Here is a 27,383-nt window from a genome sequence, read left to right on the forward strand (position 1 = left end):
TTGCCCTAAGTGTTGTGACCCCATAGTGAGACCAGCAGTCTCCATTGTCATATGCTCCACAATGCCCAGAGAGTGCACAAGGTGACAGTATAGAGCCCCAGCACAGCAAGGTAGATTCGGAAGAGCAGCTGATCGAAGTGGTACAGGATGGCCAGCCACTCCACATCCTTCTGGTAAACCTGATCCCGAGTTCGGAGGGAGTTGTTGATGGATTGGAGCTGGAGCCAAACTTCCTTCAGGGTATCCGGCTGAACCTGGTGCTCCTGACGGACTGGGGGCTCTGTGAGATGGAGGAAAATGCTCTAGATGAACTGGAGCTACTTGTTCTTACTCTTTAAGGAAGGGTCTTTGCTAGAGTTGGGGACTCTCATCCTATCTGCTTAGGAGAGGCACAGCTGTGCTGAGGGAAGGCCCAGAGAACATGGCAGAGCTGTACTGTGTTGAGATGGGTGGGTGTAGGCTAAATCTATCTAGGAGATTTCCTGAGCTAGGATGGTTCTTAAACTCCTTTATATAAAGCAGACAGAACCCAACTCTTCATATTCCTCCACGCTTTTGTATTTGTAGCATGTGTGTAATGTGATGTGTGTGTGTAGTGGGATATGGGGTGTGTGTGTGTGTGTGTGTGTGTGTGTGTTATGATGTGTGTGTATAGTGGAATATGTGGTATGTGTGATGTGTGTGTGGTATGATGTATGTATGTATAGTGGAATGTGTGGGATGTGTGTGTGTGTATGTGTGTGTAATGTGATGTGTGTGTGTAGTGGGATGTGGTATGTGTGTGTGTGTTATGATGTCTGTGTATAGTGGAATGTGTGGGATGTGGGGTGTATGTTGTGGGATGTGTGTGTATAGTTGGATGTGTAGGATGTGTAGTGTGTGTGTGGTGTGACCTGTGTGTATGTAGTGGGATGTGTGGTGTGTGTGTATAGTGGGAATTGTGGGATGGGGTTTGTGTGTGTGTGAGTGTGTGCACATTTGCTTGTATGCCAGAATTCTACAATTTTTGAGTTTGAGGCTCAGTCACTATGGTAGAAATGAAGCAAACTAGAGGTGACTGAAGACCTGACCTTCAAGCTAAAATGATCTCCAGCAGGAAGTTGCCTTCAATCTGCAAAAGAAAGATCAAACACAGAACAAGGGCTGAAAAGCAGGTGTTTGCCATTATCCACACAGTCCAGCCATGGCCTGCTGCCCCAGTGGACCCAGGTACCGACAAAGCAAACAGGATGGGGATCTCAAGGCTTCTCACAAACCTGTTGTCTCAGCACTCGGAGCCCTGGGGTACAAGCCAGGCTCATCAGCATCAGCGTCTCCTCGAAGGCAAAGAAGAGGCCGTTCGTGCCCACTGTGTCGCTCCTCGTGGAGGAATTTGATCAACAAGATGGACTTGGATAAGCTGAGAACCAAAAGGGCCATGCAGACTGTAAAGAAGACCCCTGGGAACGGACCGGAGCAGAGAAAAGGGATTTAGCAGTAGTCTACCATCTACATGCAACATCAGATCTTGGTCATGAGAGGTCTAGGAGGGTGTCCGGTGGCACTGGGGTTGCTTACCAATGAGAGACGTGCACCCTGCACTCCTTGGCACCTCATCAGACATGTTGACCCTGAAGACTGTGTAGCCCACCAGCACATTGGTCTTGAACACAATTCTTGCACGGCAGTTGGGGGGCAGATAGAAGCTCCCCAGGTCCACGAGCATCAGGAAGATGCTGGGAATCAAGAGGCTCACAACATAGGCCAACGGGCATCTGCGAATCACCACCTGGCAGAAGACAGGGAAGCTGATCAGTCTAAGCAAACGGTCTAACACTTGGCTGAGTCCATAGTCCTGAAATCCCAGCCCTGTGTGTAATGCAAAATGGCTACATAGTTTATAGTAGAAATGTATTTGAGGCAGCTGGGTGTGCTGGTAAATGCCTGTAATCTCAGAATGTGGGGAGCTGAAACAGGAGGATTGCTATGAGTGGGAAGCCAGCTTGGACTACAAAACAAGACTCTGTCTCAAACAACACACACACACACACACACACACACACACACACACACACACACACGGCTATTTTGTGGTTCAAAAAGATGGAAAGTTTTCACATAGACTAATAATGTTTTTGTGTGTGTGTGTGTGTGTGGTTGTACAAAGTTGTAGATATATTAAAAGACAGGAAGAGTGCTCTAAGACCAAGGATTTCTGGCCCAAGCACAGAGTGTCTGTCTGACTTTTGCGCACAGACGCATGTCCATTTATATGCATGCAAAAACCAGAGCAGGATGCCAGGTGTCTTCCTTTCTCATTCTTTGCCTCATTGCCTGCTACAGGGTATCTTTCTAAACCAGAAGCTCAGTGCTTTGGCTAGGTTGGCTTGCTTGTGAGTTCTCTGGATCTGCCCATCTTTGTCCACCAATGCTGGGCTTATAACTTGGGGTTGTAGCTCAGTTGATAAAGTGCCTGCCTAACATATACAAAGCCCTGGATTCTATCCCCAAAACCGCATAAACTGGGTGTGCTGGTACACACCTGTAATCCCAGCATTTGGGAGGTAGAGGCAAGATCAAGGTCCCATCTCCAAAGTGGTGATTTCCCCTCAGGGTTGATAATAAGACCTCTCTTGTGGTGTACATTCAATAAAGCCTGATGGAGCAAACTGGTATCCTGCTCCCTTTACTGTTGGATTTACACCAGCACACTGCTTAAGATCTCCCATTCCTTGGATTTGCCAGACAATGTGACACTTGACTACTTGCTATGTGTTAGACCCTGTGCTGGATGCTTTTACATCTATCATACCATTTATCTTATTCTCATTATCAACTAGTTGGATAGATAACATCCTCCATCTCACAGACTTTCAAAGCACTGCACCCTTAAGTAAGTTGAGTCAGTGGCCGAGCTGTGAGGTAGCCCCGCATCTTCTGATCCCTGGTGCTCTTCTGCTACAGCCTAACTACAAGTCTGGATCTGCCTAGATGGGAGAGAGGAGACATTCATTTTTTTCTTTTTCACCTCCATCTCTTGCTCTGGGAGAAAAGTACAAAGAAATGAGCACACAGGGGAGGTATAGAGGCCAGTGATGGAGTGGGGCGGGGCAGCTTGGCTGGGGAAAATCACACACCTTGTTGATGAGAGCTGAGGCTCCCTAGCTATCAGATCTGGGAACTTGTCCCGACTCAGTGGAGCTTGGCACACCAGAGCTGTTTGGTGGATTGTAGTATGGCTGTTGTCTTCCACATTAAACAAAATTGGCTGCAAATATCTACACCAGATTCGGTTAGAACACATTTCTACCAAAGTGCAGCCAACAAGAGAAAAAAAACAACACATTGAACTATCTTCAATCTGCATCGCTGTTGGGCTGTGATGGAGATAGTTGTGGGAGGTGGTGGTAGGAGGAAGGGCATTGAGTGGCCAGAGCCCCTGGGAGGTTTATGTTGTGATCCAGCTTGGGATGCTGGTGATCTGGTTTCTTAGAGTAGAGGATGGAGGGATCATCCATCCTGATCAGGTGGGAGGAAGAAATGGGATCACCCTTGGAGACTTCATGACAAAAATTGCATGAGATGGGGGTATGGAGGAGTCTATGAGAATCACCCTAAAGAAAAGCACAAGGCATGTTGGTTAAGGGGGAAGGGCCCAGATCTGTAGTCAAGGAGATAGAGCCTATGTATGTAAATCTATGTGATCCTGTGTGGGGCAGCCAACCTCTCCCTGCCTCAATTCCTTCTTCCTTTCTTTTGTATGTGTGTGTGTAATGCATGTATATATGTGTGTATGGGGGGGGGTTGTGTGTACATATGAATGTGTGCATGTGGAGGCCAGAGAGAAACTTTAGGTGTCATTCCAGAGGAACCATCCTCATTTTTTTTAGACAGTGTCTGTCATTGGCTTGAAACTTACTAAATAGACTAAGCTGACTAGCTAGGGAGCCCCAGGGCTCTGCCTGTCTCTACCTCCCCCGTGATGGGATTACAAGCACATGGCCACACCAGCTTTTCATGTTCTTGGGACCGAACTCAGGTCCTTCTGTTTGCAAGTCAAGCACTCTACCAACCGAACTATCTCCTCAGCTCCTCTCCACTTCTTTTAAAGAAGCAGTATGCTTGTGCTTTGCCAAACATCCCAGGTACAATCAAGCTGTTGTGCTTCAAAATAGAGTTCTGGTGTAACAGCACAGGTAGAGATGATTCCTCTCCACCCAGATGCAGACCTGAAACATAAATCTAGGCTGAAACCAAACGTGAGTGGTGTGGTTCCTCAATGATCCTGATTTCCAAGGAAGTATAGATTTATCAGGTCAAAGGTTCCAAAGGTTTCAGGGGTTGAAAGAGGTCTGAGAAGAATTATGAGGTTCATTGGCTTTTGACCTGTGCATCTATACATGGTCCTGAACTTGGAAGGACCTTCACTGGATCTCAGTAGATGCTGCAAGCAGAAGGCAAAGACACAGGTAGCCCGTTAGGTAGTTAGCTTCTGCTGTGACATAAAACACAGAAACTCCCCTAGTCCATCTGTCTTACAAAACTGGAAAGCTGACTACGCCTTCTAAAACTACCTCACGTATATTCTCCTGTCTTTAGTAAAGATGTTACCATTCTTAAGAGACGCCAAGTAGTAGCACAGTTTGGGGTTTCTTCTAGAATAAAGGACCCGCCGGGCGGTGGTGGCGCACGCCTTTAATCCCAGCACTCGGGAGGCAGAGCCAGGCGGATCTCTGAGTTCGAGGCCAGCCTGGGCTACCAAGTAAGTTCCAAGAGAGGCGCAAAGCCACACAGAGAAACCCTGTCTTGAAAAAACAAAAAAACAAAAAAAACAAAAAAAAAAAAAGAATAAAGGACCCACATTTTTCTTTATTGTAGAGGCAATGCCTTCTAAGGATTAAATTAATGTTCTCTACAAGCCTGGCACAGCCAAAAACAAAAACAACAACAAAAAAATGAGCTAAAAACAAAACAAACCTCTAATTTTATTTTTGCTTTCTGAAACTTTTATTGTTATCTCAGCCAATCTTCAGCTTTCTTTTTCTTTGTTCAACAGACATGGAGCAGGAAGAGGCTGCTGACACACTACTGTAAATACTAGGGGCCTAGTGCCATGAGTAGGGCAAGTCCCTGTCCTTGCCTGGTCTTAGGAGTTCAGGAGCCAGACTCTGGTGGCTGATGTTTGATAAGTCTATGGGGCAGAAAGAAACCTTGCTCCAGAATGAACCAAAACCAGAGTCCCTATCTCATTTACATGATGCCACTAAAGACTTCCTAAGCTTAGCTGCTATTCTATGCAGAGATTGAACCTAGGGCTTCCTGTATGCTAGACAAATGCCCTACCAACTGAGCTACAGCTCCTTGTGCAGATTTTAATGTCTATGAAAGATACCAAGAGCCTTTCTTTCTTTTTTTTTTTTTTTTTTTTCAAGACAGAGGCCGGCCTGGTCTACAGAGCGAGATCCAAGAGCATTTCTTATTCATCTTTGTACTTTATATGTCTGTCATTGTCCTTGTTAGCTTAAATAGTCAATTTGACACAGCCTAGAGTCATCTGAGTGGAAAACCTTGACTGAGGAATTGTCTAGATCAGATTGGTCTATGGGAATGTCTGTGGGGGATTGTCTTGATTATACTTGATGCAGGAGGGCCCTGCCCATTGTGGGTGGCACCATCCCTAGGCAGGTGGTCCTGGGCTGTATAAGAAAACTAAGCATGAGCCTGGGATTGAACAAACCAGAGAGCAAGCCAGCAAGCAGAGTTCCTCTATGGTTTCTGCTTTAGTTTCCTGCCTTGAGTTCCTACCCTGACTTCCTTTGATGATAGATTGTAACCTGGAAGTATGAGCCAAATAAACCCTTTCCTTCCCAGGAGGCTTTTGGTCATAGTACTTTGCCCCAGCAACAGAGATCAAACTCTAACAATCATTGATGCTTAGAAGATGTTCACTGAGCTACATCAGAATCTGTTAATAATGCTACTTTTAGCTTCAATAGACTGGAGATGTGAGATTAGCCCAAATTGGGGGGAGGCATGCCATTGGGTCAGTCTTCATATGGGCCTCCTCTCATAGATCACATGAGAGCTAATGACTCCTGCTTCTGCTCAGGGGAATGTGTCACCTGCTCAGTGTGACACTGTTCTCTGTAAGCCTGCCCTACCCAGAGCCCATCATTCCTAATGGACTAGAGGAGCTGGTGCCTTTAAATTCCACAGAAAAGGAAGAAAAAGCACTTTAGTTTCAGCCCGTGTTCTCCATTAGACACCCTTCAGGTGTTAGCAATATTATGCCACAATTTCATTATCCATTAAAGCCAGGTAATAATAAGTACACAAAGGTATTTGGAGCCTATTGATGTTAATGAAAGAGATCAATCTAATTCAGAATGTGTGTGTGGAGAGCTCCTTGGAGATGGAATAGGCCCCAAGGTTAGCCTCTAATTGCCTCCTTGATGGTAGACCCCACCAGTACTCAATTTTGCATGACCGTCTTTATGACATACTTGGAATTTTGACGCCCAGACTCATGCTCCATACAGAAGCCCATTTTCCTCCCCTCCCAAGTCCCTCCTAACACCCCTGGTTCAGAAGGAATGGGAAAGTTGTTGCCATTTAAGTGAGAGCCTTATACCAGAGTGAGGGCTTTGGGGATGTAGATTGTAGGTTGGGCTGGATTAACAGAAAGTTTGTGACTCCTATATTCCTTGAGCAACCCTAGGATGATTCTAGAGTTTAAGATTTCCCCCCTCCCTCCCTCCCTCCTTCCCTCTCCTTCCCTTCTCCTCCTTGGAAGGCTATCCTGTCAAGTATGAGCTGCATTCACATTATTGATCAAGAGTTTTTGAAGGACATCAGAATGGATTCAATGGAAACCTCAATAAATTGCCCTAATCTAGAAAAGACATAAGAATCATGATAGAAAAGAGATTGAGCAAGGCGTCTCTCTTTCTCAAATCTCCTTTTCATTTCCCCAGTACTCTGTGAGTTTCCAGTGCCTGGTGAGTCCCTCACTCCTTGTCAGAGTATCTTGATTGGCCCTTTCCATTCAAAATGACTTCTAGATTTTCTCCCTACCTCTGCCCACTCCTGCAAGGTCATACAGAAACTGAATGTCCATCCTGCTGTTTTCTGGGAACCAGCACCTCCAATAATGTTTTGGAAGAAATCTCCCCTCCTATGGCTGTTGGATTGGGTCCCAGGCTGTACACAAACATCCTTGCAGAGAGAAGAGCTTTGTCTAGGCCCCCTATGGAATGTAGTTGGATTGTAAACCATCAATGGTACCCTGTGATAAGCAGCATGTGTCCAAGCACCAGTGGCTGTGATTGTGTTAGCTGGAGCTAATGGTATCCCAAGCATTTGATGCCAGATAAATGGTAGCCGTGTGTGTTAGCATGGGATGATGCTGTGTTTTGAAGAGAATGTTGTCTCTCTTGCCTGCTCCAACTATCCCAGCTTGGTCTAGGACACAGCAGGTGATTAGATTAAGAGGAAGATGGTCCTTTACCATCAGGACACCAGCAAGCACACTGTTGGCACAGAGTTGGACTCCAAATGATACAACACTGACCAAGGGCTTTTGAATGACACCAGGATACCTTGGGTGCTAAATGCAGAATGTCTCCTATGGTATGAAACAATGAAGCCAGGCATGGGGCACGTGGCAGCCACGGGGAAGATGTGGAGGTTGGGAGATGGAAACCAGTGAGTGTTCTGGAACATGAGAGTCTTTCCAGCGTGCCTCTGTAGAAACACCGTAACAGAGAGGAATGTGGTGATGAAGAGGGCAAAGGAACTGGACCATGGTTCCTACATGGAGGGATGCCTCCCATGAAGCAGTGCTTACCATCTCTCCTATTCCAAATGGACCCAGCTGCTCTCAAGAAGACAAGCTAATATTTAGGAGAAGGGATGACACGCAATTGCAGAGGGAGAGAGAGGAGCGAGCACACACAGGGGTATAGCCACGCTCACACTAACGTTTCCCGCCACCTCTTGCCTTTGTCTGTCTCCGTGCAGTGTAGGTAATGATGTGTGCAGCACTCCATGGAGCGCTTGGTAGGTGACTGGTTCCACCTTGCACGTGCCGTTCTCTCACGTTTCCCTTTAATGCTCTCCATTATTTGGGCTGCATTAATATGTTTGCAGGCTGATATCTTTAAAATTAATGAGGTGTTTACTCTTAGCCAAGAAACTCATTGAAATTTAAAAAAAAAAAAAAAAAAAGCTTTCTTCCCCCCCCTACTCTCTTTCTCTTACTGAAAACAAGTGGACAAGAACTAGGAATGTGGCTCAAGGGTAGAGTGCCTGCCTAGTACGAGCAAGGTCCCTGTCTGAGCCCTAGGATCACAAAACAAAGAAGAAAGAGTGGGCAGGCAGGCCACAGGCCACAGTGAACACCTCGCTGAATTCTAAGTTAGAAAGAATTCCAGTCCCAAATCCCCTGCTTCACAGGCATGTTTTCTGATGGGCTGCTAACAAACAGGTAGCTGTGAGGGAGGCTCCAACCCCATTGCTTAAGGCTCTGGTTTAATGAGAGTTCTTCTAGAAAACACACACCTTTCAGCCAATGGAGGCCACTCATGCCCCTCAAGAACAGCTAATCTCACTCTTTGCACCAGCCCTCAATCTTGTCTGCAAGGATCTCATTCCCAAGGCCTGATTCTGGAGGAATCCATGTCACCTGCACTCCTGACCTGTTTGCAGTCTCTAATTTTCAACTGGATTCATTCTTTGTCATGAATACCACCTTCACGCTGTGGAGTAAAGCAGGGCTCTCTGCCGAATTCTAGCACTGAGAGTCTATTGCTGATGTAAACCTTCCCGTGACCACGGCAGAGTGGCTTGCCAGGAAAGCCAGAGGAGCAGAAGCTGGGCAGGAAACATGGTGAGCACCACTGTCCTTCTCCCAGAGCCCCCGCAAGCCAGATAAATTTCTCTGGGCACAGTTTGGCCAAGAGCACTCCCAGGGGTGTATCAGAGCATCATGGGTTCCACCATGCCCTGGTTAGCAGTTGTTCCCTCTGACCCTGAAGCCACTAGTACCTTGCTTATTCTGTGTCTGTCAGTTTGTCTGTCTTCCTTCCTTCCTTCTTTCCTTCTTTCCTTCCTCCCTCCTTCCCTTCCTTCCTTCCTTCCTTCTTTCCTCCCTCCCTCCCTCCCTTCCTATTTCCTTCCTTCTTTCCTTCCTTCCTACCTTTTTCCTTCTTTCCTACCTTCCTCCTTCCCTCCCTTCCTTTCTCTCCTCTTTCTTTCTCTTTTTTTCTCCCTCCTTACCTCCCTCCCTCCCTCTCCTTTCTTTTTTTTTTTTTCTTTTTATGAAATAGGATCTCATGTAGCCCAGACAGGCCTCCATCCTCCTAGTGCTGGTATCACAGGTATGAGCTGTCATGCTTGGTGTATGTGTGCCAGTGATCAACCCCAGGGATCCATGTAAGTTTCCAACTCAGCTACATCCCCAGTCCTACTCGTTGTTTCTGTGGGTCATGCAGATGACTATCGGCTCATCCCTTCAGATATTCGAGTTAATAATATGATCATTTTATGCATCTGCATCTGAAATTAATTGATAATTTTCTCAATTAAAAATGGGATAATTATATTGATGAGACATTTTTGTTTTGTTTTGTGTCCAATTCGTTGTAATGCTGATGGTGTGTACATCGCTTTGGGCTTTATTCTCAGTGGCAATTAGAAGTGATAACGTTTGTGTAAGCCAAAAGGTTTGAAGACTCTGCTGTGAGGTGAGCCAGATCTCTGGAGTTCTCCACTCTCTCTGGTTGCCCTGTAAATTATGGTGGTAGCTCGGTAGCTCAGGATCTCTGCTCTCAAATACTGCAGCACAGGGGAATGGGCAGAGCCATATCCACACACTGTTCTCAGGTGACAATGAGAGTATGTAATAGAGCAGATTCCACGGCTCAATAGTGAAGGCCACGGACTGCAGAGACGTGGGTAACAGGTAGGAAGGGAGAACCTACGTTAAACCGAATCTGAGCGAAGTTTCCAACGCTGCTCCGCAGGATGTGGTATGTGGAGGACACTGACAGAAGTTGCCACTCACTGTCATTCAGAAACACCCTTTTGTCATTCTCGATGTCTTCTCTGTTCCTCAGGAAGCCCAGGTCTATGTCTTCCACTAAAAAATAACAGTAACAATGAACTTCTAGGGGGGAGAAACAGCATCCAGCATCCCCCCACTTTCCCAACCCCCAGTTTGAGCCCTTCCTTCTATCCTGACTCTCACACACAGTATTATCAGTATTTTGAGTTAGAGAGTAGAGGTGGGGGACAAAAATATTTCTAATCTTTTATTAGACTATAAATTTAGAATTGGAGCCAGCTCTCCACAGTGTATGAAGAGTGTCCTGTAGCTTTTAGAACATTCTCAGTGGTGATAGAATCCTGATATCATAATGACAAATTAACAGCTCTGGTGGGTTATAGCATTGTACCTTGTCTGAGTTCTAGAAACACCCACTACCACAAGACATTTTTCTTTTGAGGCCGAGTCTCATGTGTTCCAGCTAAACTAAAGCTCTCTCTATAACCAAGAATGATCTTGAATTTCTGATCCTCCTGCCTCCACCTCCAAAGTGCTGCTGGGATTTCAAGCATGTACTACCACATCCATCTAAAGTTTAGATTTTTTAAATAATCATGTGTAAGAGTAAAATAGATCTGAAGTTAATATCATTTCACCTATGTATGCCCACACAGCATAGTATTCCCAGCAGACTGTGTCTCTTGTGGTTTATTTACCTGTATGCAGCATGCTATTGAAGGTGAGACTGCAATTCTGGATATCAAGGGAAAAGCATACGTCTGCAAACTGCATGCAGAGACCACCTGGATGGGCTTGTGGTTACTAATGGTTCCAGAGGAGTTCACATATACATAGGGAAGGTCAGGAGATCTTTCAAGGTCCACACTATATGAAACACAAGAGAACCTGTTATGGAGAGGACCTTAGTTATTTCCAAACACACACAGAACTGACTACGAGGTGGTAGTGGCCATGAGACTCAAAGCTAGACTTAAGAAAAAAAGGATAGAGTATTTCCCATGAGATGATTCTCCTTGACACATACTCTCAGAAATGACAAGTCTCATCAATTAACTCACCTGCTACAGCTACAACATAAACAGTAACTCCAAGCACCAGTAATCAAATATGTATCTTTTTCTAAAGTATTTTATCTTAAATTATATGCATATAGGGATAGTGTGCTCACGTGAGTGCAGGTGCCCACAGAGACTAGAAAAGGGTATCAGATCCCCAGGAGCTGAGTTACAGGAGGTGATGAGCTACCCAATGTAGGTGCTGGGAACTGAACCCCTGGTCCTCTGGAAAAGCAGTCTCTCCAGCCTTCAAATCTGTATCTTAAATGGTATCAACTCATGGCAATCCATCCTGAATATTCCCAGTAGTATGACCCCAGTAACCAGAGAAAACGAAAGTATAACAACAATGACTGGAATTAAATGGCATTTTGGCCCTGAACAGGTGAACAATCCAAAGGTCACAGAAATACACCCCAGAACACTTACAACTCATAATGATGATATCAGGGGCCCAGATGGCACTGAGAGGGAGAGAGATTTCTTGAATCTCATCAAATTGGCTAGAGTTCCAGGACAAAAACTCATCATTCCAAACTGTTAGGAGTAGCCAAGTGGGAAACAACATGAGAAAGCTTAAGTGCTCTGATGTAACTGAGTCCTGATCCAATTCATCAGCCTCGTGACGCACTCTACTGGGGGAAGGAAATCCCGTCTATGGCTCCGACCTTGCATGGATTCTGATAAACTAGGCCTGCTCTAAGCTAAAGGACTATGCCTAAAGGCAGTACCTCCACCTTAGAATAACCACGTTTTGCAGTAGATCCCCATCAGGAACCCAGCATGCAGAGAGGGAAGGAGAATCAGTTACCTCTCGGTACCACACACTTGTCTTTAATTTTTGATTCTGTACATCCTGCAGAGAGAAAAAAAATAGAACATCCACACAGAATCTGAGCACATGAGCAAGCAAAGGCAAGTTCAAGAGCATCCCCATGAAATCTCAGCACATCAATTATCAGAGGCAAGCACAACCATCTGACAATTTAAGAGGGAGGAAAATCAAACGCAACCAACAAATGCTGATTTTAAAAACATTGCCTAGCTTCCTTGATACCCGAGTATTCTCAGTTCCCGCTTATCATGCACACCTGTGGCTTTGAATGTTGCTCTATTATCCAGGACAAAATAGCACTCTAACTGCACTTAACATTTTGAGTGATTTTCTAATCTCTTTTCCTGCTCTAATTAGTTACTCTGTCATTAATCAAAGTAAAAAAAAAATGATATGTATGTCTTAGCCAATATTGAGCTGAAAAGATGAGACCAAACTTCTACTTCTAATCAAGATATTATTCATAATCTTTCAATGAAATCTATCTGCACTGACACATGCAGCCATTTCTGTTAAGTTACTTTGTGTTTAAATTTATCTGCTTATGAAACAGACTGATGAGCTCAATATAGGTGAGGTGTACTTCCTTGGCAACAGATGTGATTTTCCACGTCTGCAATAACATGGTGAATATTTTTTTAATTAAAGAAAGTATTTTATGCGTATGAGACTTACACCTTCACGTATATCTGTGCACCATGTTCATGCCTGATGCCCATGGAAGCCAGAAAAGGACATTGGACTCCCTGAAATTGGAGTTACAGACGACTGTGACCTACCATGTGGGTGATGGGAATCGAATCTAGATCCTCTGGAAGAGCAGCCAGTGTTCTTAACCATTGAGTAACCTCCCAAGACCCTTGGTGATTTTTTTTATTAAGGATCCTCCCCAAACACCAGATGATGTGGAATATTAGCTGAAGATGTGTTATATTTGTTTCTGCTGTGGAACAGTTGTTTAATGATAAAAAGATGTGTTGCATTCTTTTATGTCATATTTGTTTAACTCCGTGAAGCTGTGTTACTTTGCCTGCTTACAACACCTGATTGGTCTGATAAAGAGCTAACTGGCCAATAACTAGGTAGAGAGGAATAGGCAGGGCTGGATACAGAGAGAATAAATAGAAGGGGAAATCTGGAAAGAAGGTTTGGTTCAAGAAACAAGAAAAGGAGGAGAGGAGAATTCCAGGGGCCAGCCACTCAGCTACACAGCAAGTCATGGAGTAAGAAGTAAAGAAAGGTGTATAGACTAGAGAGAGAAAAATAAAAGTCTAGAGGCAAAAGATAGATGGGATAACTTAAGTTAAGAGAAGCTGATTAGAAATAAGTCAAGCTCAGGCTGGGCATTCATAAGAAAGAATAAGACTCTGTGTGGTTATTTGGGAGCTGGGTGGTGGGCCCCTCTAAGAGTAAAGAGTAAAAATAACCAACGACAAGCAACAGCAGTAACAACAAAACCGTCTTTACCAAGATTTTTCATATCTAACCTAGTAGAGGACATTCCAAAAATAAGATGTTCTCGGGGATTAAAAGAGAAGGATTATTTCATCCATATAGTATCTAACAACTATTAACTATAAAAATGAATCACTGCTGTGGATATCACTCTGTATAAATAAAATGCTGATTGGCTAGTAGCCAGGCAGGAAGTATAGGTGGGACAAGCAGAGAAGAGAATTCTGGGAAGTGGAAGGATGAGGCGGAGAGACACTGCCAGCTGCCACCTGCCACCATGAGTACCAACATGTAAGATACTGGTAAGCCACGAGCCATGTGGCAAGGTATAGATTTATAGAAATGGGTTAATTTAAGATATAAGAACAGCTAGCTAGAAGCCTGAGCCATTAGGCCAAACAGTTTAAATAATATAAGCGTCTGTGTGTTTATTTTATAAGTGGGCTTTGGGACTGCAGGGGTTTGGCGGAACCTGGAGAGAAGCTCTCCAGCTACAAATCACAAGCCTGAATGTTGGAGCTAAGACTAAAAAACTCAGACTCTTGGGGCTTTGAATTAAGCAATGTTTTCTTAGATATGAGAGCAGAAGCAACAAATGAAAAAAGTGGGATTTTTATCAAAATTAAAAACTTTTGTGTGGGATAGAGAGATAGTTCAGCAGTTAAGAGCACTTGCTGTTCTTGCAGAGGACCTGAGTTTGGTTCCCATATCTACATCTGGCAGCTCACAACCACCTGTGACTACAGTTTCTAGAGCTCTGATGGCCTTTTCTGGCCTGCATAAATACCTGCACACATGCAGATGTGCAGGCACACACACATACATAAAAATAAAAATAAATAGGACTGGAGGGATGGCTCAACAGTTAAGAGAGCTTGTTGTCTTCCAGAAGACCCAGTTCCAGGATCTAACACCCACTTCTGGATTCTGAGGGCACCGTGTACGTGTGGTGCATGGACATATGTGCAGGCAAATACCCATACACTCTAAATAAAATTAATTTTTTTTAATTTATAAAGGCAAACAAAGTTGACAAAATGAGGCATTATAACATTTAAATATCATTATCATCATCATTTTTATTGTTGTGTGTGTTGTGTGGGCATGTATATACCATGGCACACGTGTTGAAGTCAAAGAACAACTTTCCGTAGTCAGTTCTTGTCTTCCACTGTGAGTTCTGGGGGTGGAACAAGGGCTCTGACCCACTGAGCCCATCTCACCAGCCCCAAGATGTTACAACACATATCAAAGAAACACAAACACAAACACTCCTAAGAGACTCAATGAACAACTGCATACCAAAGTATAGGAACACCTAGGGCAGATGAGTGCATTGCCAAAGTATCAAAGGTGAACCACAAGCTCACCAAAACCTAATTAGAGTAGCGCTTGGCGATCCACTCCTTGTGGTCCCATCACTTGCAAGGCGGAGATAGGAGGACCCAGTATTCAAAGTCATCCTCAGCTGTGTAAGTAGCTTAAGGCTTGCCTAAAGTATGTGAGACCATACTCAGGCTTTAAAACTTAATCAGGGAGCTGGAGAAATAGCTTAGTGGTTGAAAGCACTCTTGCAGAGGACCTGAGTTCAGTTCCTTCTGCCCCATCTCCACAGTCCTGGGATTACAGGCATGCACCACCATGCCCAGTTTATGTCAGGGTGAGAAAAAGAACCCAGGGCTTCCTGCACACTAAGCAAGCATTCCTCAGCTGAGCCACCTCCCAAGCCCTAAAGGAAACACAATAAACTTTTGGGATCTAAGTTTCCCCTTTTACAGTTAAGAAAATGGGTTGTTACCGAATATGCATCTCTAGGTACAGTGGGAAAGAAGAAAGTGAGCAGACAAGGAGCCCTGTCTCCAGGCTCCACAAAGGCTGCTTTGAACTCACTGGTTCTACAGATTTTTATGGACTTTAAATAGATACTTGAGAGAGGCAGGTTTTTAAAGTGGTATGCAAAGTGAAAAGATTGAATTCACAAATATTTCCCCAAGGAACAGCTTGTAGAAGGACCAGTGGGGACCCCCAGCCAAGATTGGCTCAGCGGGGGGTTCTGGAAGTTTGGTTGTTTTTGTTTTTTGTTTTTAAGTCCTCTATTGAGAGCACAAGATTAGAGGATACCACTCACTTCACTTCTTTGGGAAACGTATGAGCCAAGTGATTATAGAATAGGTCATGCCTTACTCACCCAAGTAATGCTAGGCTTAGTTACAATCAATGAGGATTCTCTACAAATACTATTTTTAAAACATCCAGCATGCAGTTTATACTAAGGGAAACAAAGCCGTTAACTATGCTCACAGGAATACTTTTTTTTTTATTTTTAAATTACATTTATGTTTCTGTGTCTATGTATACCCACGCATGTGCCGTAGTGTGAGTGCGCGGAGGTCAGAGGACAACCTCAGGACTGAGTTTTCTCCTTTCCAGATTCTGAGGATGGAACTCAGTTCCTCAGGCTTGGAGGCAAGCTCCTTTACCTGCTGAGGATCTCGCAGGAATATGATTTTCGTTTCAGCAACTCCCTTGTTGTTCCTGACTTCTCTGTCACTGTCTTAGCACCCTATAAATGTCTCTCATTGATCCGGATAGCTGGGAAGAGGGTCTCTCTGTTCCGATGCTTCCCTTGGCTATTCTTTGATCCAGCTGACCATGATTGCCAGCCATATTGATACTTTCTCTCGTTTCTCTCTTCCTGCCTATTGCTTTGTTGTTTTACACCTACAAATGATGTTTACACAATTTTTTTTTGTCCTAGAATTTTATGGGGGTGGCTAGGAAGATTCATCATTCAGTCCTAAAGAATGCAATGTCAAAAAGTAGTTTGAGGCTAAAACTAACAATCTTTTTTTTTTATTTTCAAAGAAACAAGTTTCCCAATGCCAGCTGGTGAGTGTAATTGGTTCTCTGGTGGCATTATTCACAGCTTTTCCCTCTGCGTGTCTCTCTTTTTTTTTCCTTTCGATACCTTCCATCTTGCTTGTTAAAGCAAAGGATATTTCCGAGAATTGGAATTCATTAGTCTTCCTAACAGAGGGAGTCTATTTAGATCTAAATTGGTGGTTAGCAAATATACAGATAATTCCCTCACATTCTTATTTATCTTTCCTAGTTCCGGAGACTATGGAAACAGATGCCTGAACGTCTGGCTGGGAGGCTCCAGTCAATGGACTGGAATACAAAGGTATCCGGGATTCAGAATTGACAAAACTCAATAGAAACAAATTGAAACTCTTCACTGTTGAGTAGATTATCTCTATAATCAGATTTCCCTAAGGTACTCATAATATTCAGAAATTCGAAGACAAGACTGTAGGCTTTTCCATAAACAAAACAGGAGGCAAAACATGAGAAGGGAGTCGAGGGGCTGTGATGGGAGCCAGCCTGGGAGTTCTTCATTCAAACACAAGTTGCTAGCAGTACAGCTGCTGGCAGAGGCAGCCGACAAGCTCGCTGTTCACAGTGGGAGATCCTAGTCTGGACAGAATCTGAGCGATTTTATCAGATCCTTCAGAACTGTTCCTAGGGTTGCAACTCACTTCGTCTGGCTCTTCTAAATATAATAGTGAGATTTGTAAAGTGCCTCTGGAATAACCTAGTCATCAATAGAGATAAACTTAGAATTAGTGTTTTTTAATTCACTACCTATTTTACAGTATTGATCGAGCATCTTGGAAGTAAAATATATTGCAATGCCTGTGGTGGGAAATAAGAATACAAGCAGCAAAGACTTTCTGTCAAGAAACTTATAACAAACTAGAGAATGTATAGATGTAGTGACCCATGCTATAACCCTAGAACTCAAAGCGGTGGGTGTTGGAGCAGCTCAGTTCAGGAAAGTGCTCGTCTGGTTGTCATATAATTTCTGTCAACTTGACACAAACCTGGGCATGAGAAGGGGGGAATCTCAGCTGAGGAAATGCCTCCATCAGACTGGTCTGTGGACATATCTGGGGGAGTGTTTTCTTAATTGCTAACTGATGAAGGAGGGTCCAACCCACTTTGGGTGGTACCATCCCTGGACAGGTGGACCTGGGCTGTGTAAGAAAGATAACTGAGCTAGGCATGATGGAGCACGCCTTTAAACTCAGCACTGGGAGTCAGAACCCGTTCTACATAGTGAGTTCCAGGACAGCTAGGGCTGTGCAGTGAGATCTTGTCTCAAAAAAAAGGAGAAGAAGAAGAAGAAGAAGAAGAAGAAGAAGAAGAAGAAGAGGAGGAGGAGGAGGAGGAGGAGGAGGAGGAGGAGGAGGAGGAGGAGGAGACAAGAGAAGAGAAGACAAGAGAAGAGAAGAAAAGAAAGAGGAGAAAAGGAAGAGGAGAAGGAAAACTGAGCAAGCCAGGCAAAGCAATCTAGTAACCCTCGGCTCCTGCCTCCATGCTCCTGCCTCCATGCTCCTGCCTCCATGCTCCTGCCTCCATGTTCCTGCCTCCATGTTCCTGCCTCCATGTTCCTGCCTTGACTTCCCTTCTTGTTGGGCTATAACCTATAAGCCCAACAAACTCTTTCCTCCCCAAGTTGTCTTTGGTCAATGTATTATCACAGCAACAAAAAGGATGCTTGTGAACATAAAGACCTGAGTTCGATCCCCCAGAACCTATGTTTGAAAAAAAAAAAAAATGCGGGCTGGAGAGTTGGCTCAGGGGTTAAGAGCACTGGCTGCTCTTCCAGAGGACCCAGGTTCAGTTCCCAGCATCCACATGGCAGCTCACAACTGTCTGTAACTTCAGTTCCAGGGAATCTGACACCTTTACACCAATGCACATAAAATAAATTTAAATTATATTTAAAAAATGCTGGAAGCAATGGCTCGCACTTATAATCCAAGAGCTATGGAGGCAGAGGCAGGTGGACTCCTAGGGTTTATCGGTGAGCCAACCTAGCCTACTTGATGAGTTCCAGATCAGAGAGACTCTGCTTTAAAAAGAAAACAGATAAAGTGACGGCATATGAGGAATGATAGACAGCTGGGCACCTGTGAGATGATGCCTGCCACAAAGCTAGGACCCACATAACAGAGAGAACTGACTCACACTTGCACATTGTGGCTCAAACACACACACACACAGAATGAATAAATAAATACATAATTTTTACATAAGGAATGGCAGTGAGGTTGCTACCTGGCTTCCAGAGGCATCCACAGCACCCACACACAGATTTGCATACATGAACATGCTTGAACATACACATGCAAAAGAAAATTTACTCTATCTAATCATGAGATACACGTAACCTAGTCTAGTAACAAACAAGTATGTGTTACAACATGGGGCGGGGGACCCGTATCTTCAGTGTTTTCCTTACCTACAATAATAATAGGACTTCGCTTGCTTTTACCAAGGCAGGAAGAGTTAGACTTTAAAAGTTCAACTTGACATGCTGGTTCCAAGGGAAAATATTAATATAAAGACTTTATTTCTTTTCTATATTTATCTCCGAGTAAGTCTCTGAAGTCAAAGCTGAGCAGTTCTACTTTATCTTAATCAATACAAAAAAAATCAGAAGAAGAAGGTGAAGGAAGCAGCTGAGAGCCGTCCTAACCCCTTCTCAGGGCTCATTATCCCCCTGCTCTGGGGGCCCATAGCATAGCTCTTGTTGTGTGCCATTTATTTGTTTGTTTGTTTGTTTGTATCTGTTGAGATAGAATTTCTTGCCATCTCTCAGGTTGGCTTCACACTCACAGCAATCCTCCTGCTTCAGCCTCCTGAGTGCCGAGATCACGGGTGTACACTACCCTGGCACTCATATTGTGTGTCTTTGTTAGGATCATGTTTAACACTGGACTTTAGGAAGCAGGATGGCTATAGTAGCCCACCGATGACTACAGAGTGAGAAACTCAATCTCTCCTAGCCAGGAAGCGTCAGCCACAGGAAATTAAGTCTCCAAAATTCTAGTTCAATATCCAATTAAAAAGAGACTTTAAAAAAGAGACCTTAAAGGGGTTATCTATTAGAAGTGTGTGACACTAGGCCTTTTATGTGGCCTAACTCCTGGCATAAAATTAAACAGTCCCAGCTAAGATCATAGGCTGGTACTTCTGCTATCTTATGGGAAAGTCAAACTGAGAAAAAAGAAATTTGAGGGCTGGAGGGATGGCTCAGAGGGTTAGTGCAGGTGTTGCTCTTCCAGAGGACTTGGGTTCGATTTCCCCCACCCACATGGTGGCTCAAGTGTCTATAACTCCGGTTCCAGAGGATCAGATGCCCTCTTCTGGCCTCCACAGGCACCAGGTTTATGCCTGTAATCTCAATACTTGGGAGGCTGAGGCAGGAGGATTTGGTAAGAACCGGAGCCCAGCTTGAGCTACATATTGAGACCCTGTCTCTAAAACAAACAAAAACAAACAAAAAACCAAATCAAACAAACAAAAGGTATCAAAGGTCAAAGGTCATGTATATGTGGTTCCATGTTTATGATTTTCTTGAAGTATAAAGGCTGAGTAGGGCTGGGGACACAGTTCAGTTACAGAAGAGTAAGGATCTGACTTGGGATCTTAGAACCCACATAAAGCTAAATACATTAGCAAGAATTGTAATCCCAGTTTTCCTGTGGTGCGATGCAGCCAGAGATAGGGGAATCCCCAGAAGCCCAAGGGCCAGTCTGGCATATGCAGAAATGAACAGCAGAGAGACCCCGTCTCAAACATGGTGGAAGGTAAGGACCAATACGCAAAGTTGTCCCTGGACCTCTATACACGTGTTGTGGCATGTATGCATCTATACACACACACACACACTCACACACACATTCACACACACTCACACGCACACACTCACACACACACTCACACGCACACACTCACACACACACACTCACACTCGAGCGCACACACATACACTCACACACTCACACACACACATTCACACAGTCACACGCACACAGGACGTTTGTAGACAGCTCAGTGGGTGGCATTTGTAGGATTTACTGGGAAAAGAGATAGGGATACTGAAAACACCACCAGAGAGCCCTAAGATGATGGTACACCAGTACAGCTTTGTTATGGTGGTGTCTGCACAAAGAGGACAGCTGAGGTTTAGACATCCAGTGTCCTCTCAAGGACAGTGTGTGTGCTGGATAGTGTTATGCCAACTTGGAACAAGCTAGAGTCATCTGGGAAAAAGGAATCTTAACTGAGAATATGCCTCCATAGCATTGGCCTGTAGGCAAATTTGTAGGATATTTTTTTTTTATTGATGATTGATGTGGGAGGGCTCAGGCCACTGTGAGTGGTGCCAACCCTAGACAGGTGGTCTTGAATGTTTAAGAAAGCAGGCTGAAAGAGTCATGAGGAGCAAGCCAATAAGCCGTATTCCTTCGTAATTTCTGTATCGGTTCCTACCTCCAGGTTCCTGCCTGCTTGAGTCCCTGCCCTAACTTCATTTGGTGTTGGGATGACCTGGCAGTTGCAAGATGAAATAAACCCTTTCCTCTCCAACTTGCTTTTGGTCATGGTGTTTTTTTTTATCACAGCAATAGAAACTCCAACTAAGCATGTTGAAGGCTGGGTCAGCAGTGTGGTGCTATTGAAAGGTCATGGTGGGGCCTGGGAAGAGGTCTCTTCCTCACTGGGATATGCCAGTGAAAAGGACCCGGACCCCTCCTCTTCTCCACGTGAGGTTAGTGCCTTTGTTCTGTGGTGTACTCCTGTGGTATGTGCTGCTGAAGGCCCCAAAGTAATGAAGCCCACTAGCTGAGAAACACAACATCTGAAAACATGAATTGAAGGAAATCTTTCTCTTTGTAAGGTTTTGTTTTTGTCTGTTTGTTTTTTAAAGATTTATTTACTTATTATGGATACAGTATTCTGCCTGCATGTATGCCTGCACATCAGAAGAGGGCACTAGATCTCATTATAGATGACTGTGATCCACCGTGGCAGTTGCTGGGAATTGAACTCAGGACTTCAGGAAGAGCAGCCAGTGCTCTTAACCACTGAGCCATTGCTCCAGCCCCTTGTTTTTGTTTTTGTTTTGTTTTGTTTTGTTGTTATTTTTGGTACAAGGTCTCAAATGAATCCTTCTTCCCATCCTCAGCGAACAGTCTAGAAAAGCCCTTTATACGTTCACGATAACCAGGGCAGAGACTTTTATTTTTTCCTTTTTCAGATTTCAGACAGTAAGTAGTGGATCTAGCAAGCAAACCCTCTCTCAACAGGCAAGTGCTCAACCACTGAGCTGCAACCCCAGAGCTGGATGTCTACTTTAATATGCCATTACTACTAACAATGGAAAAGATCAGTAAACCCACCCCATCTCCAAAAATGCAGACTCTGCCTAGTACCAGCAGTTCAACCAGCATCTCAGGAATAGAACTCTGGACAGGTTTCTGCATAAAGCACAGAACTCCACAAGAGGTTGGCTGTGGAGGTCTACACCCTCGGTCCCAGTGCTCAGGAAGCAAAGGCAGAAATATCAGAAGTCGAGTGCCATCCTTAGCCACATAACGAGTTTAGGGCCAACCTGGGCTACATGAGACCTGTCTCAATCAATCAATTATTCAATCAGTCAATTGATCAGAACAACACGAGCAAGCAAGGGCAGGGTAGTCCTTACCACATCCAATACAGCATGAACACAAAAGTCCAGGTAGACAGTGGTGGCCTCAGCCCAGTTGTAAACGGGCCTGACATCCTTGTGATACTGCTGTAAGAGCTGCCTAGTGAGACGATGCAGAGAGGAAGCCTTCGCATGGGGTGTCGCGGTGCCTGGGACACCTAGAAAAGAAAGCTGTCACTGTGAAGACGAAGATAATGAGCTTCTTTAGGGAGCTGTAGACTGTCTGGGACATGGTGGCTTTTTGTGAGCTAGTCAGCTGACTCCAGTCTGTGTAAAATCACAGCCAGCTGGTGGGCTCTCTAGCAGACATTTATTTAACATAAGCTGCCAGCCCAAGTACCCTGTGGTGGCTAATCTTGGTTGTTGGTTTGAACTTACAACTGAGGAATTGCCTCCACCAGACTGGCTTGTCAGCATGTCTGCGGGGGGTTGTCTTGACTATTAATTGATGCAGAGGGGGTACAGTTCATTGTGTGGGGGGTGGGGGGTAGGGAGGGAACTAGGCCATATAAGAAAGGCAACTGATCCAGACCCCGGAAGCAAGTCAGTAAACAGTGTGCCTCCATGGTATCTGCTCCAGTTCCTGTCTTAAGTTCTTGCCTTGACTTTCCTTGATAGTGGACTGTAACCTGTAAGATGAACAAGCTGCTTTTGGTCATGGTGTTTATTACAGCAACAGGAAAACAAACCAGGACAAGCCCTCAAAAGAGAGTGAATTGTAAAGACACATAAGGCAACTTCATCTTCAGGAATGCACACTGTCCCAAGAGTTCCATTTCACACTGCTCCTGTAATGTGCTCTGCTGGTATGATGAAGAACTCACCCACACCCTTAGCCCAAACTTAACCCCCATGTTGGTTTGTGTATGTGAGTGTGGGCAGGTGCATGCACCCACATGGAGGGCACTGGGTGTCCCAATCTATCACTCTTTGACTCACTCTCCTGAGAGAAGATCTCTCACTGAGCATGGGACCAGGCTAGCAACCAGCAAGTCCCTGGGATGCTCATTTTTTTTTTGTCCCCTACAGTGCTGAAGCATTGTAGGGGACACAGCCATGCCCAGCTTTTTTCATGTGTAATGGACAATCCATTGATCCCAGAGATCTGCATGGATTTCCACATAATGAAATTAATGAGAGTTCAATTCATGCTCTTTTGTTTCCATTGAAAAAAATCTATTTTCTCACACCATCTGTCTTTGAATAAAATGTGCTTGTCAGAAAATGAGATCTTTGCTTTGGGAAAATTCTCCCTGGTTTCAGGAAACAATCATTTCCTCTGATCCAGGCATCTTGATTTGTTAGAGGAGTCATGATTGGTGTCGAGGCAGGAGAAAGCAAACAAGAGAAACCAACACCGGGGATTGGAAGTGACAGATTTGTGAGGGCACTCCCTGAATTGCAAAAAGATATTTTGTTCGGAAGCTTCGCCAACCCTTGGGGGACTCGAAGCTTCGATAAGTCATTGGACTGTGGCAAATTGCACACCTCCTGACACGGTGCAGAATGAAAGTGTCTCCGGTGTCCGGCGTCTGGATTGGCCCTATTTTGTTGAGCCCATTTAGGTCTGAGAAATCCAGTAGGAAACTGAATGACATCACTTCTCCTTGTGCAACAATCCTGTTTGGACCCCTTTCTTTATGAATGAGGTCATGTCACCTGTCACCACAAGCAGCAATTTCTATGATTTGTCAATGTCGGGGGAGGGGGGTGCCCAAAACGGCTAATGACGACGATGCTAGAGTTGTCATCCCAGGCTGGCAGCGGGCAGCGGAACATTTGCTTTCATTACCGTCAGAACTGCGAACGTAATGAGCATTTTAACTCCCTGACTCTTCACCCATGGAGAAGCTTAGGATGGGATCAGCTATTTGTGCGTTCAGGACGAAGGTGGGTGGCTTGCACGGGACATCGTTTTTTAAGGTTTGTGTGAATCGTTATAGTCAAAACATGCAGTGTGACTCTCTGTCTGAGAACATTTCTCACTGTTGTACTCCAGGGAGGGAAGTCGGGAATATCAAACCAGGCTGGTCCCATGGTCTCCCTACAAAGTTTGCTCTGGGGAGCAGCTTTTTTTCACCTCTCTTGGGAATTCCCAGTTCACGTCTCAGTTGGAGAAATCCTGAAATGGGCACGATTCAACCCAGGAAATCAAGATGGATTTACAATACAATGCTGAAAGGTGAAGGTGTGTTCTTTGTACCCTCTGCTCATAAGAAGTCAAATCTCTCTCTTCCTCTGTCTCTCTCTGTCTCTGTCTCTCTCTATCTCTGTCTCTCTCTCTCTCTCTGCTATCTTATCGAGGAAATAGTCCATAGATCTCCTGGGAATAGAGCCATGCTTTCCACAGTGTGTCAAAAGCCTAGGTAAAAAGAGAAAGTTTTGGAGGCTAGGACTAGGAACAAAGAGAAAAAGCAAAAGGAAATGGAAGTAAACTTACATGTACGCAAAAAGAATAGAGTTCTGGCATGAGCTGGGAGGAAATAATAAATTGCATTTCTACTATGAATGCAAATTTGCCCAAGGAGAAAGATCAATTACAGGAGAGAGATTAAGGATTTAAGTGACCATTAATTAGCAGCAAATGATGCCCCCTTGAAAGCTAATGTGACATTCACACAGCACTAAATGACTCAAAGTTCAGGGCTGTTTCCATAGACACTGATGGAAGCTATCGCCGGGCTCGGGAGAGATTCCTGGTCAACCCTGCCTCCTCAGAGCCGGATAGCCAGCTTCTGTTAAGTCACTTGTACTGTTTCTGGAGAGTAGAATGTGTTAGGGACTGAGCTATGAAGGATTTGGAAGGGAAGAGATTTAAACAGACAGTAAGAATACGAAGGCAGGCATGGTGGCTCAGGTCTGGAATCCCAGCCCTCGGAGACTGAAGTGGCGAATCACAAATCTGAGGCCAGCTTGGACTACATACTGAGTCCCTACTCAAAAAATGAAAACAGAAAAGCGTTCTTTCTTTTTCACTTGTTCTTTTCTGTTTGTTTGTTTGTTTGGATTTGGTGTGTGTGTGTGTGTGTGTGTGTGTGTGTGTGTGTGTAAGATGGCACAATTACTACAGATTCAGTGAAGGTATAGATGCCCAGGGCCATAGCTTACAAATTAAAGGCTGGAGCTGAAGCACAACTGGTCTGCATTCAGAGAACAACCTCGTAGGCATGACACTATAGTGACCTGGTTGTCTAAAACTATTAGGACCAGCAACTGAGTAAGCCATCAGAAGGAAAACCGATACACCCAGCACAGTGTCTATTACTGAGCAGAAGCAGCCAGGGGTGTTTTCAGAGCCCGCGCTTCCGGGTTGATAATGTCTTACACTTGTGTTGCACATTACTCTTCCACATTCTGATCTTCATGAATACCCAAATAAAAATCAACTTAAGGGTCTGAGGGTGAGGATCAGTGAATAGGGTTCTTGCCTAGCATACATGAAGGCCTGGGTCCCTCCCTCAGCACCACATACACAGGGTGAGATGATGCACAGCTGTAATCTGGAGTTTGAGAGGTGGATGCAGGAGGATCAGAGTTGGGCGGTTAGTTACACAGTAAGTTCGAGGCTAGCCCAGCCTACCTAAGGCTCTGAAACACTGCCTAAAGAATGAATTGACTTATTTGGGTCTTGTGGCTAGTGACTAGTGAGGCTGGGGTGGACTCATCCCTAGCACACTCTCAGCACAAAGGAAAAAATAAATCAGTTCTGCTATTTACAAGTCCACTTCGTATTACCTTAGCAAAATGTCAGATTTCTTTGGCACAAACGCCCTCAGTGTGATTTATGAGGAGTCCTCGGTCATTAGACCCTGTTAAAACATTGTTCCTACCCCACTGAGAACCCAAATCAACATGAGTACAAAACATCAGAAGGAAAGCTGGTGAGAAGACTCTCCCAAGTCTTCTGGATGGCAGTTTTCTATTTTTCTTAGTTTCATGTTGATAGCTATTTTCTGCAAAGAAATCCATTTGGCATTAATGAAATTTCCTCTATTTTACTCTTAGAGTTAAGATAGGCTTTTATCTTTGACGTTAAATGTCCAGGACATCCGTAGCTATTTTTCTTCTCTACCGAGTAGAAAAATCATTTCTGGTGTTTTCTTCCTTTCTCTGTAAATTCCCAGCTTTCTAGTTACCAAATTTCTTTCTTTCCCCTTCATAACTGACTCATCCCACTTCCAGTCATATTTTAAATTTTGAGAATACAGACCCAAGTTCTAGGAGAGCCCTCGAAGAGGTAGGGTATAAAGAGAAGATAAAAGAAAGTAGTGTGTTAGGAATCACCAACAGAAATAGAACTTCTCTCTCTCTCTCTCTCTCTCTCTCTCTCTCTCTCTCTCTCTCTCTCTCTCTAAGCACGATTGGAGTGTAGGAAAAGACATTTAACAGATTAGTCCCAGTAGTTCTTAATCTTCCTAGAGCTGCAACCCTTTAATACAGTTCCTCATGCTGTGGTGACCCCCAACATAAAATTATTTTTGTCGCTACTTCATAACTGTAATTTTGCTACTGTTACGAATTGTAATATAACTATCTGATATGCAGGATGGTCTTAGGTGACCCCTGTGAAAGGGTTGTTTGACCCCCCCAAAGGGGTCACAGCCCATGTGTTGAGAACCACTGGATTAGAGAATTGGATTTAAGAAAAAGAGAATGATACATACCCACGTGTAGGTATGGGCCAACCATAGATTCTTGATTTATATACTTTTTAAAAAATCAGTTGCATCCTAAGTAAAACAGTTTAATTCAGTATAGTTAATGTTACCATGGAAATATCATTTCATACATTAAAACACATATAATCTCTAAAGTATTTTAAGAGAAATCATATACTCAAAACTTGCATGTTTTTGCACCTGCCGTTCGAAATGTACTAGCCACGTCTACAGTCTCTGTAAAGCTAGATTTAAACACAGTGATATCAAAATGATATACAGGAATCTACAGCTGAGACAAATCCATGGCACTCTTCCTCTGCTCTGCCAAAGGCTTATAATAATGCCAAGGCTATCGGGGATCCTAAAACACCTTATTCGTACATATCTGAAAGAGATTACCCCATACTTAATTGCCACAGTGAGCTGGATTTCCTCAGAAGTGAAGATTTTCCCACCAATCATAATGTTTTGGAATGAATTTTCACCTGTATAAAAAGCTCCAGTGCATGACGCTGTACAGGTAAGTATGATTGTGTGTGTATGTATGGGGGGGGGGGGGGTTGAGCGGGGGCGTGTCAGAGACTTATCACCAGTCTCTGCAAATCTTCATAGGACTAGCATTAAACAGATTATGAATAAAAAAGAACAAACCTGAGATGTTCCCGCACAGTGTGGACACCACACTGTGAGAGCTAAGACACAGTGCCAAGCCTAACCATTGACAGGACTTACCTACAGCAGCCACCAGGAGGCAGGACCACAGAAGAATCAT

The 27,383-nt window shown here is 44.3% G+C and overlaps 1 protein-coding gene across 1 annotated transcript; it reads right to left on the reverse strand.

Moving 5' to 3' along the window:
* Htr3b (5-hydroxytryptamine receptor 3B) lies at positions 1-27,383 on the reverse strand. The gene is given in 10 exon segments (XM_059269029.1): positions 1-280; positions 1,257-1,439; positions 1,558-1,768; positions 9,960-10,117; positions 10,741-10,788; positions 10,791-10,909; positions 11,514-11,637; positions 11,884-11,956; positions 21,948-22,108; positions 27,344-27,383. Coding segments are annotated over 10 exon segments (1,350 nt in total). The 3' UTR covers positions 1-47.

The sequence above is a fragment of the Peromyscus eremicus genome, chromosome 7, assembly GCF_949786415.1.
Source record: "Peromyscus eremicus chromosome 7, PerEre_H2_v1, whole genome shotgun sequence".
Lineage (NCBI taxonomy): Eukaryota > Metazoa > Chordata > Mammalia > Rodentia > Cricetidae > Peromyscus > Peromyscus eremicus.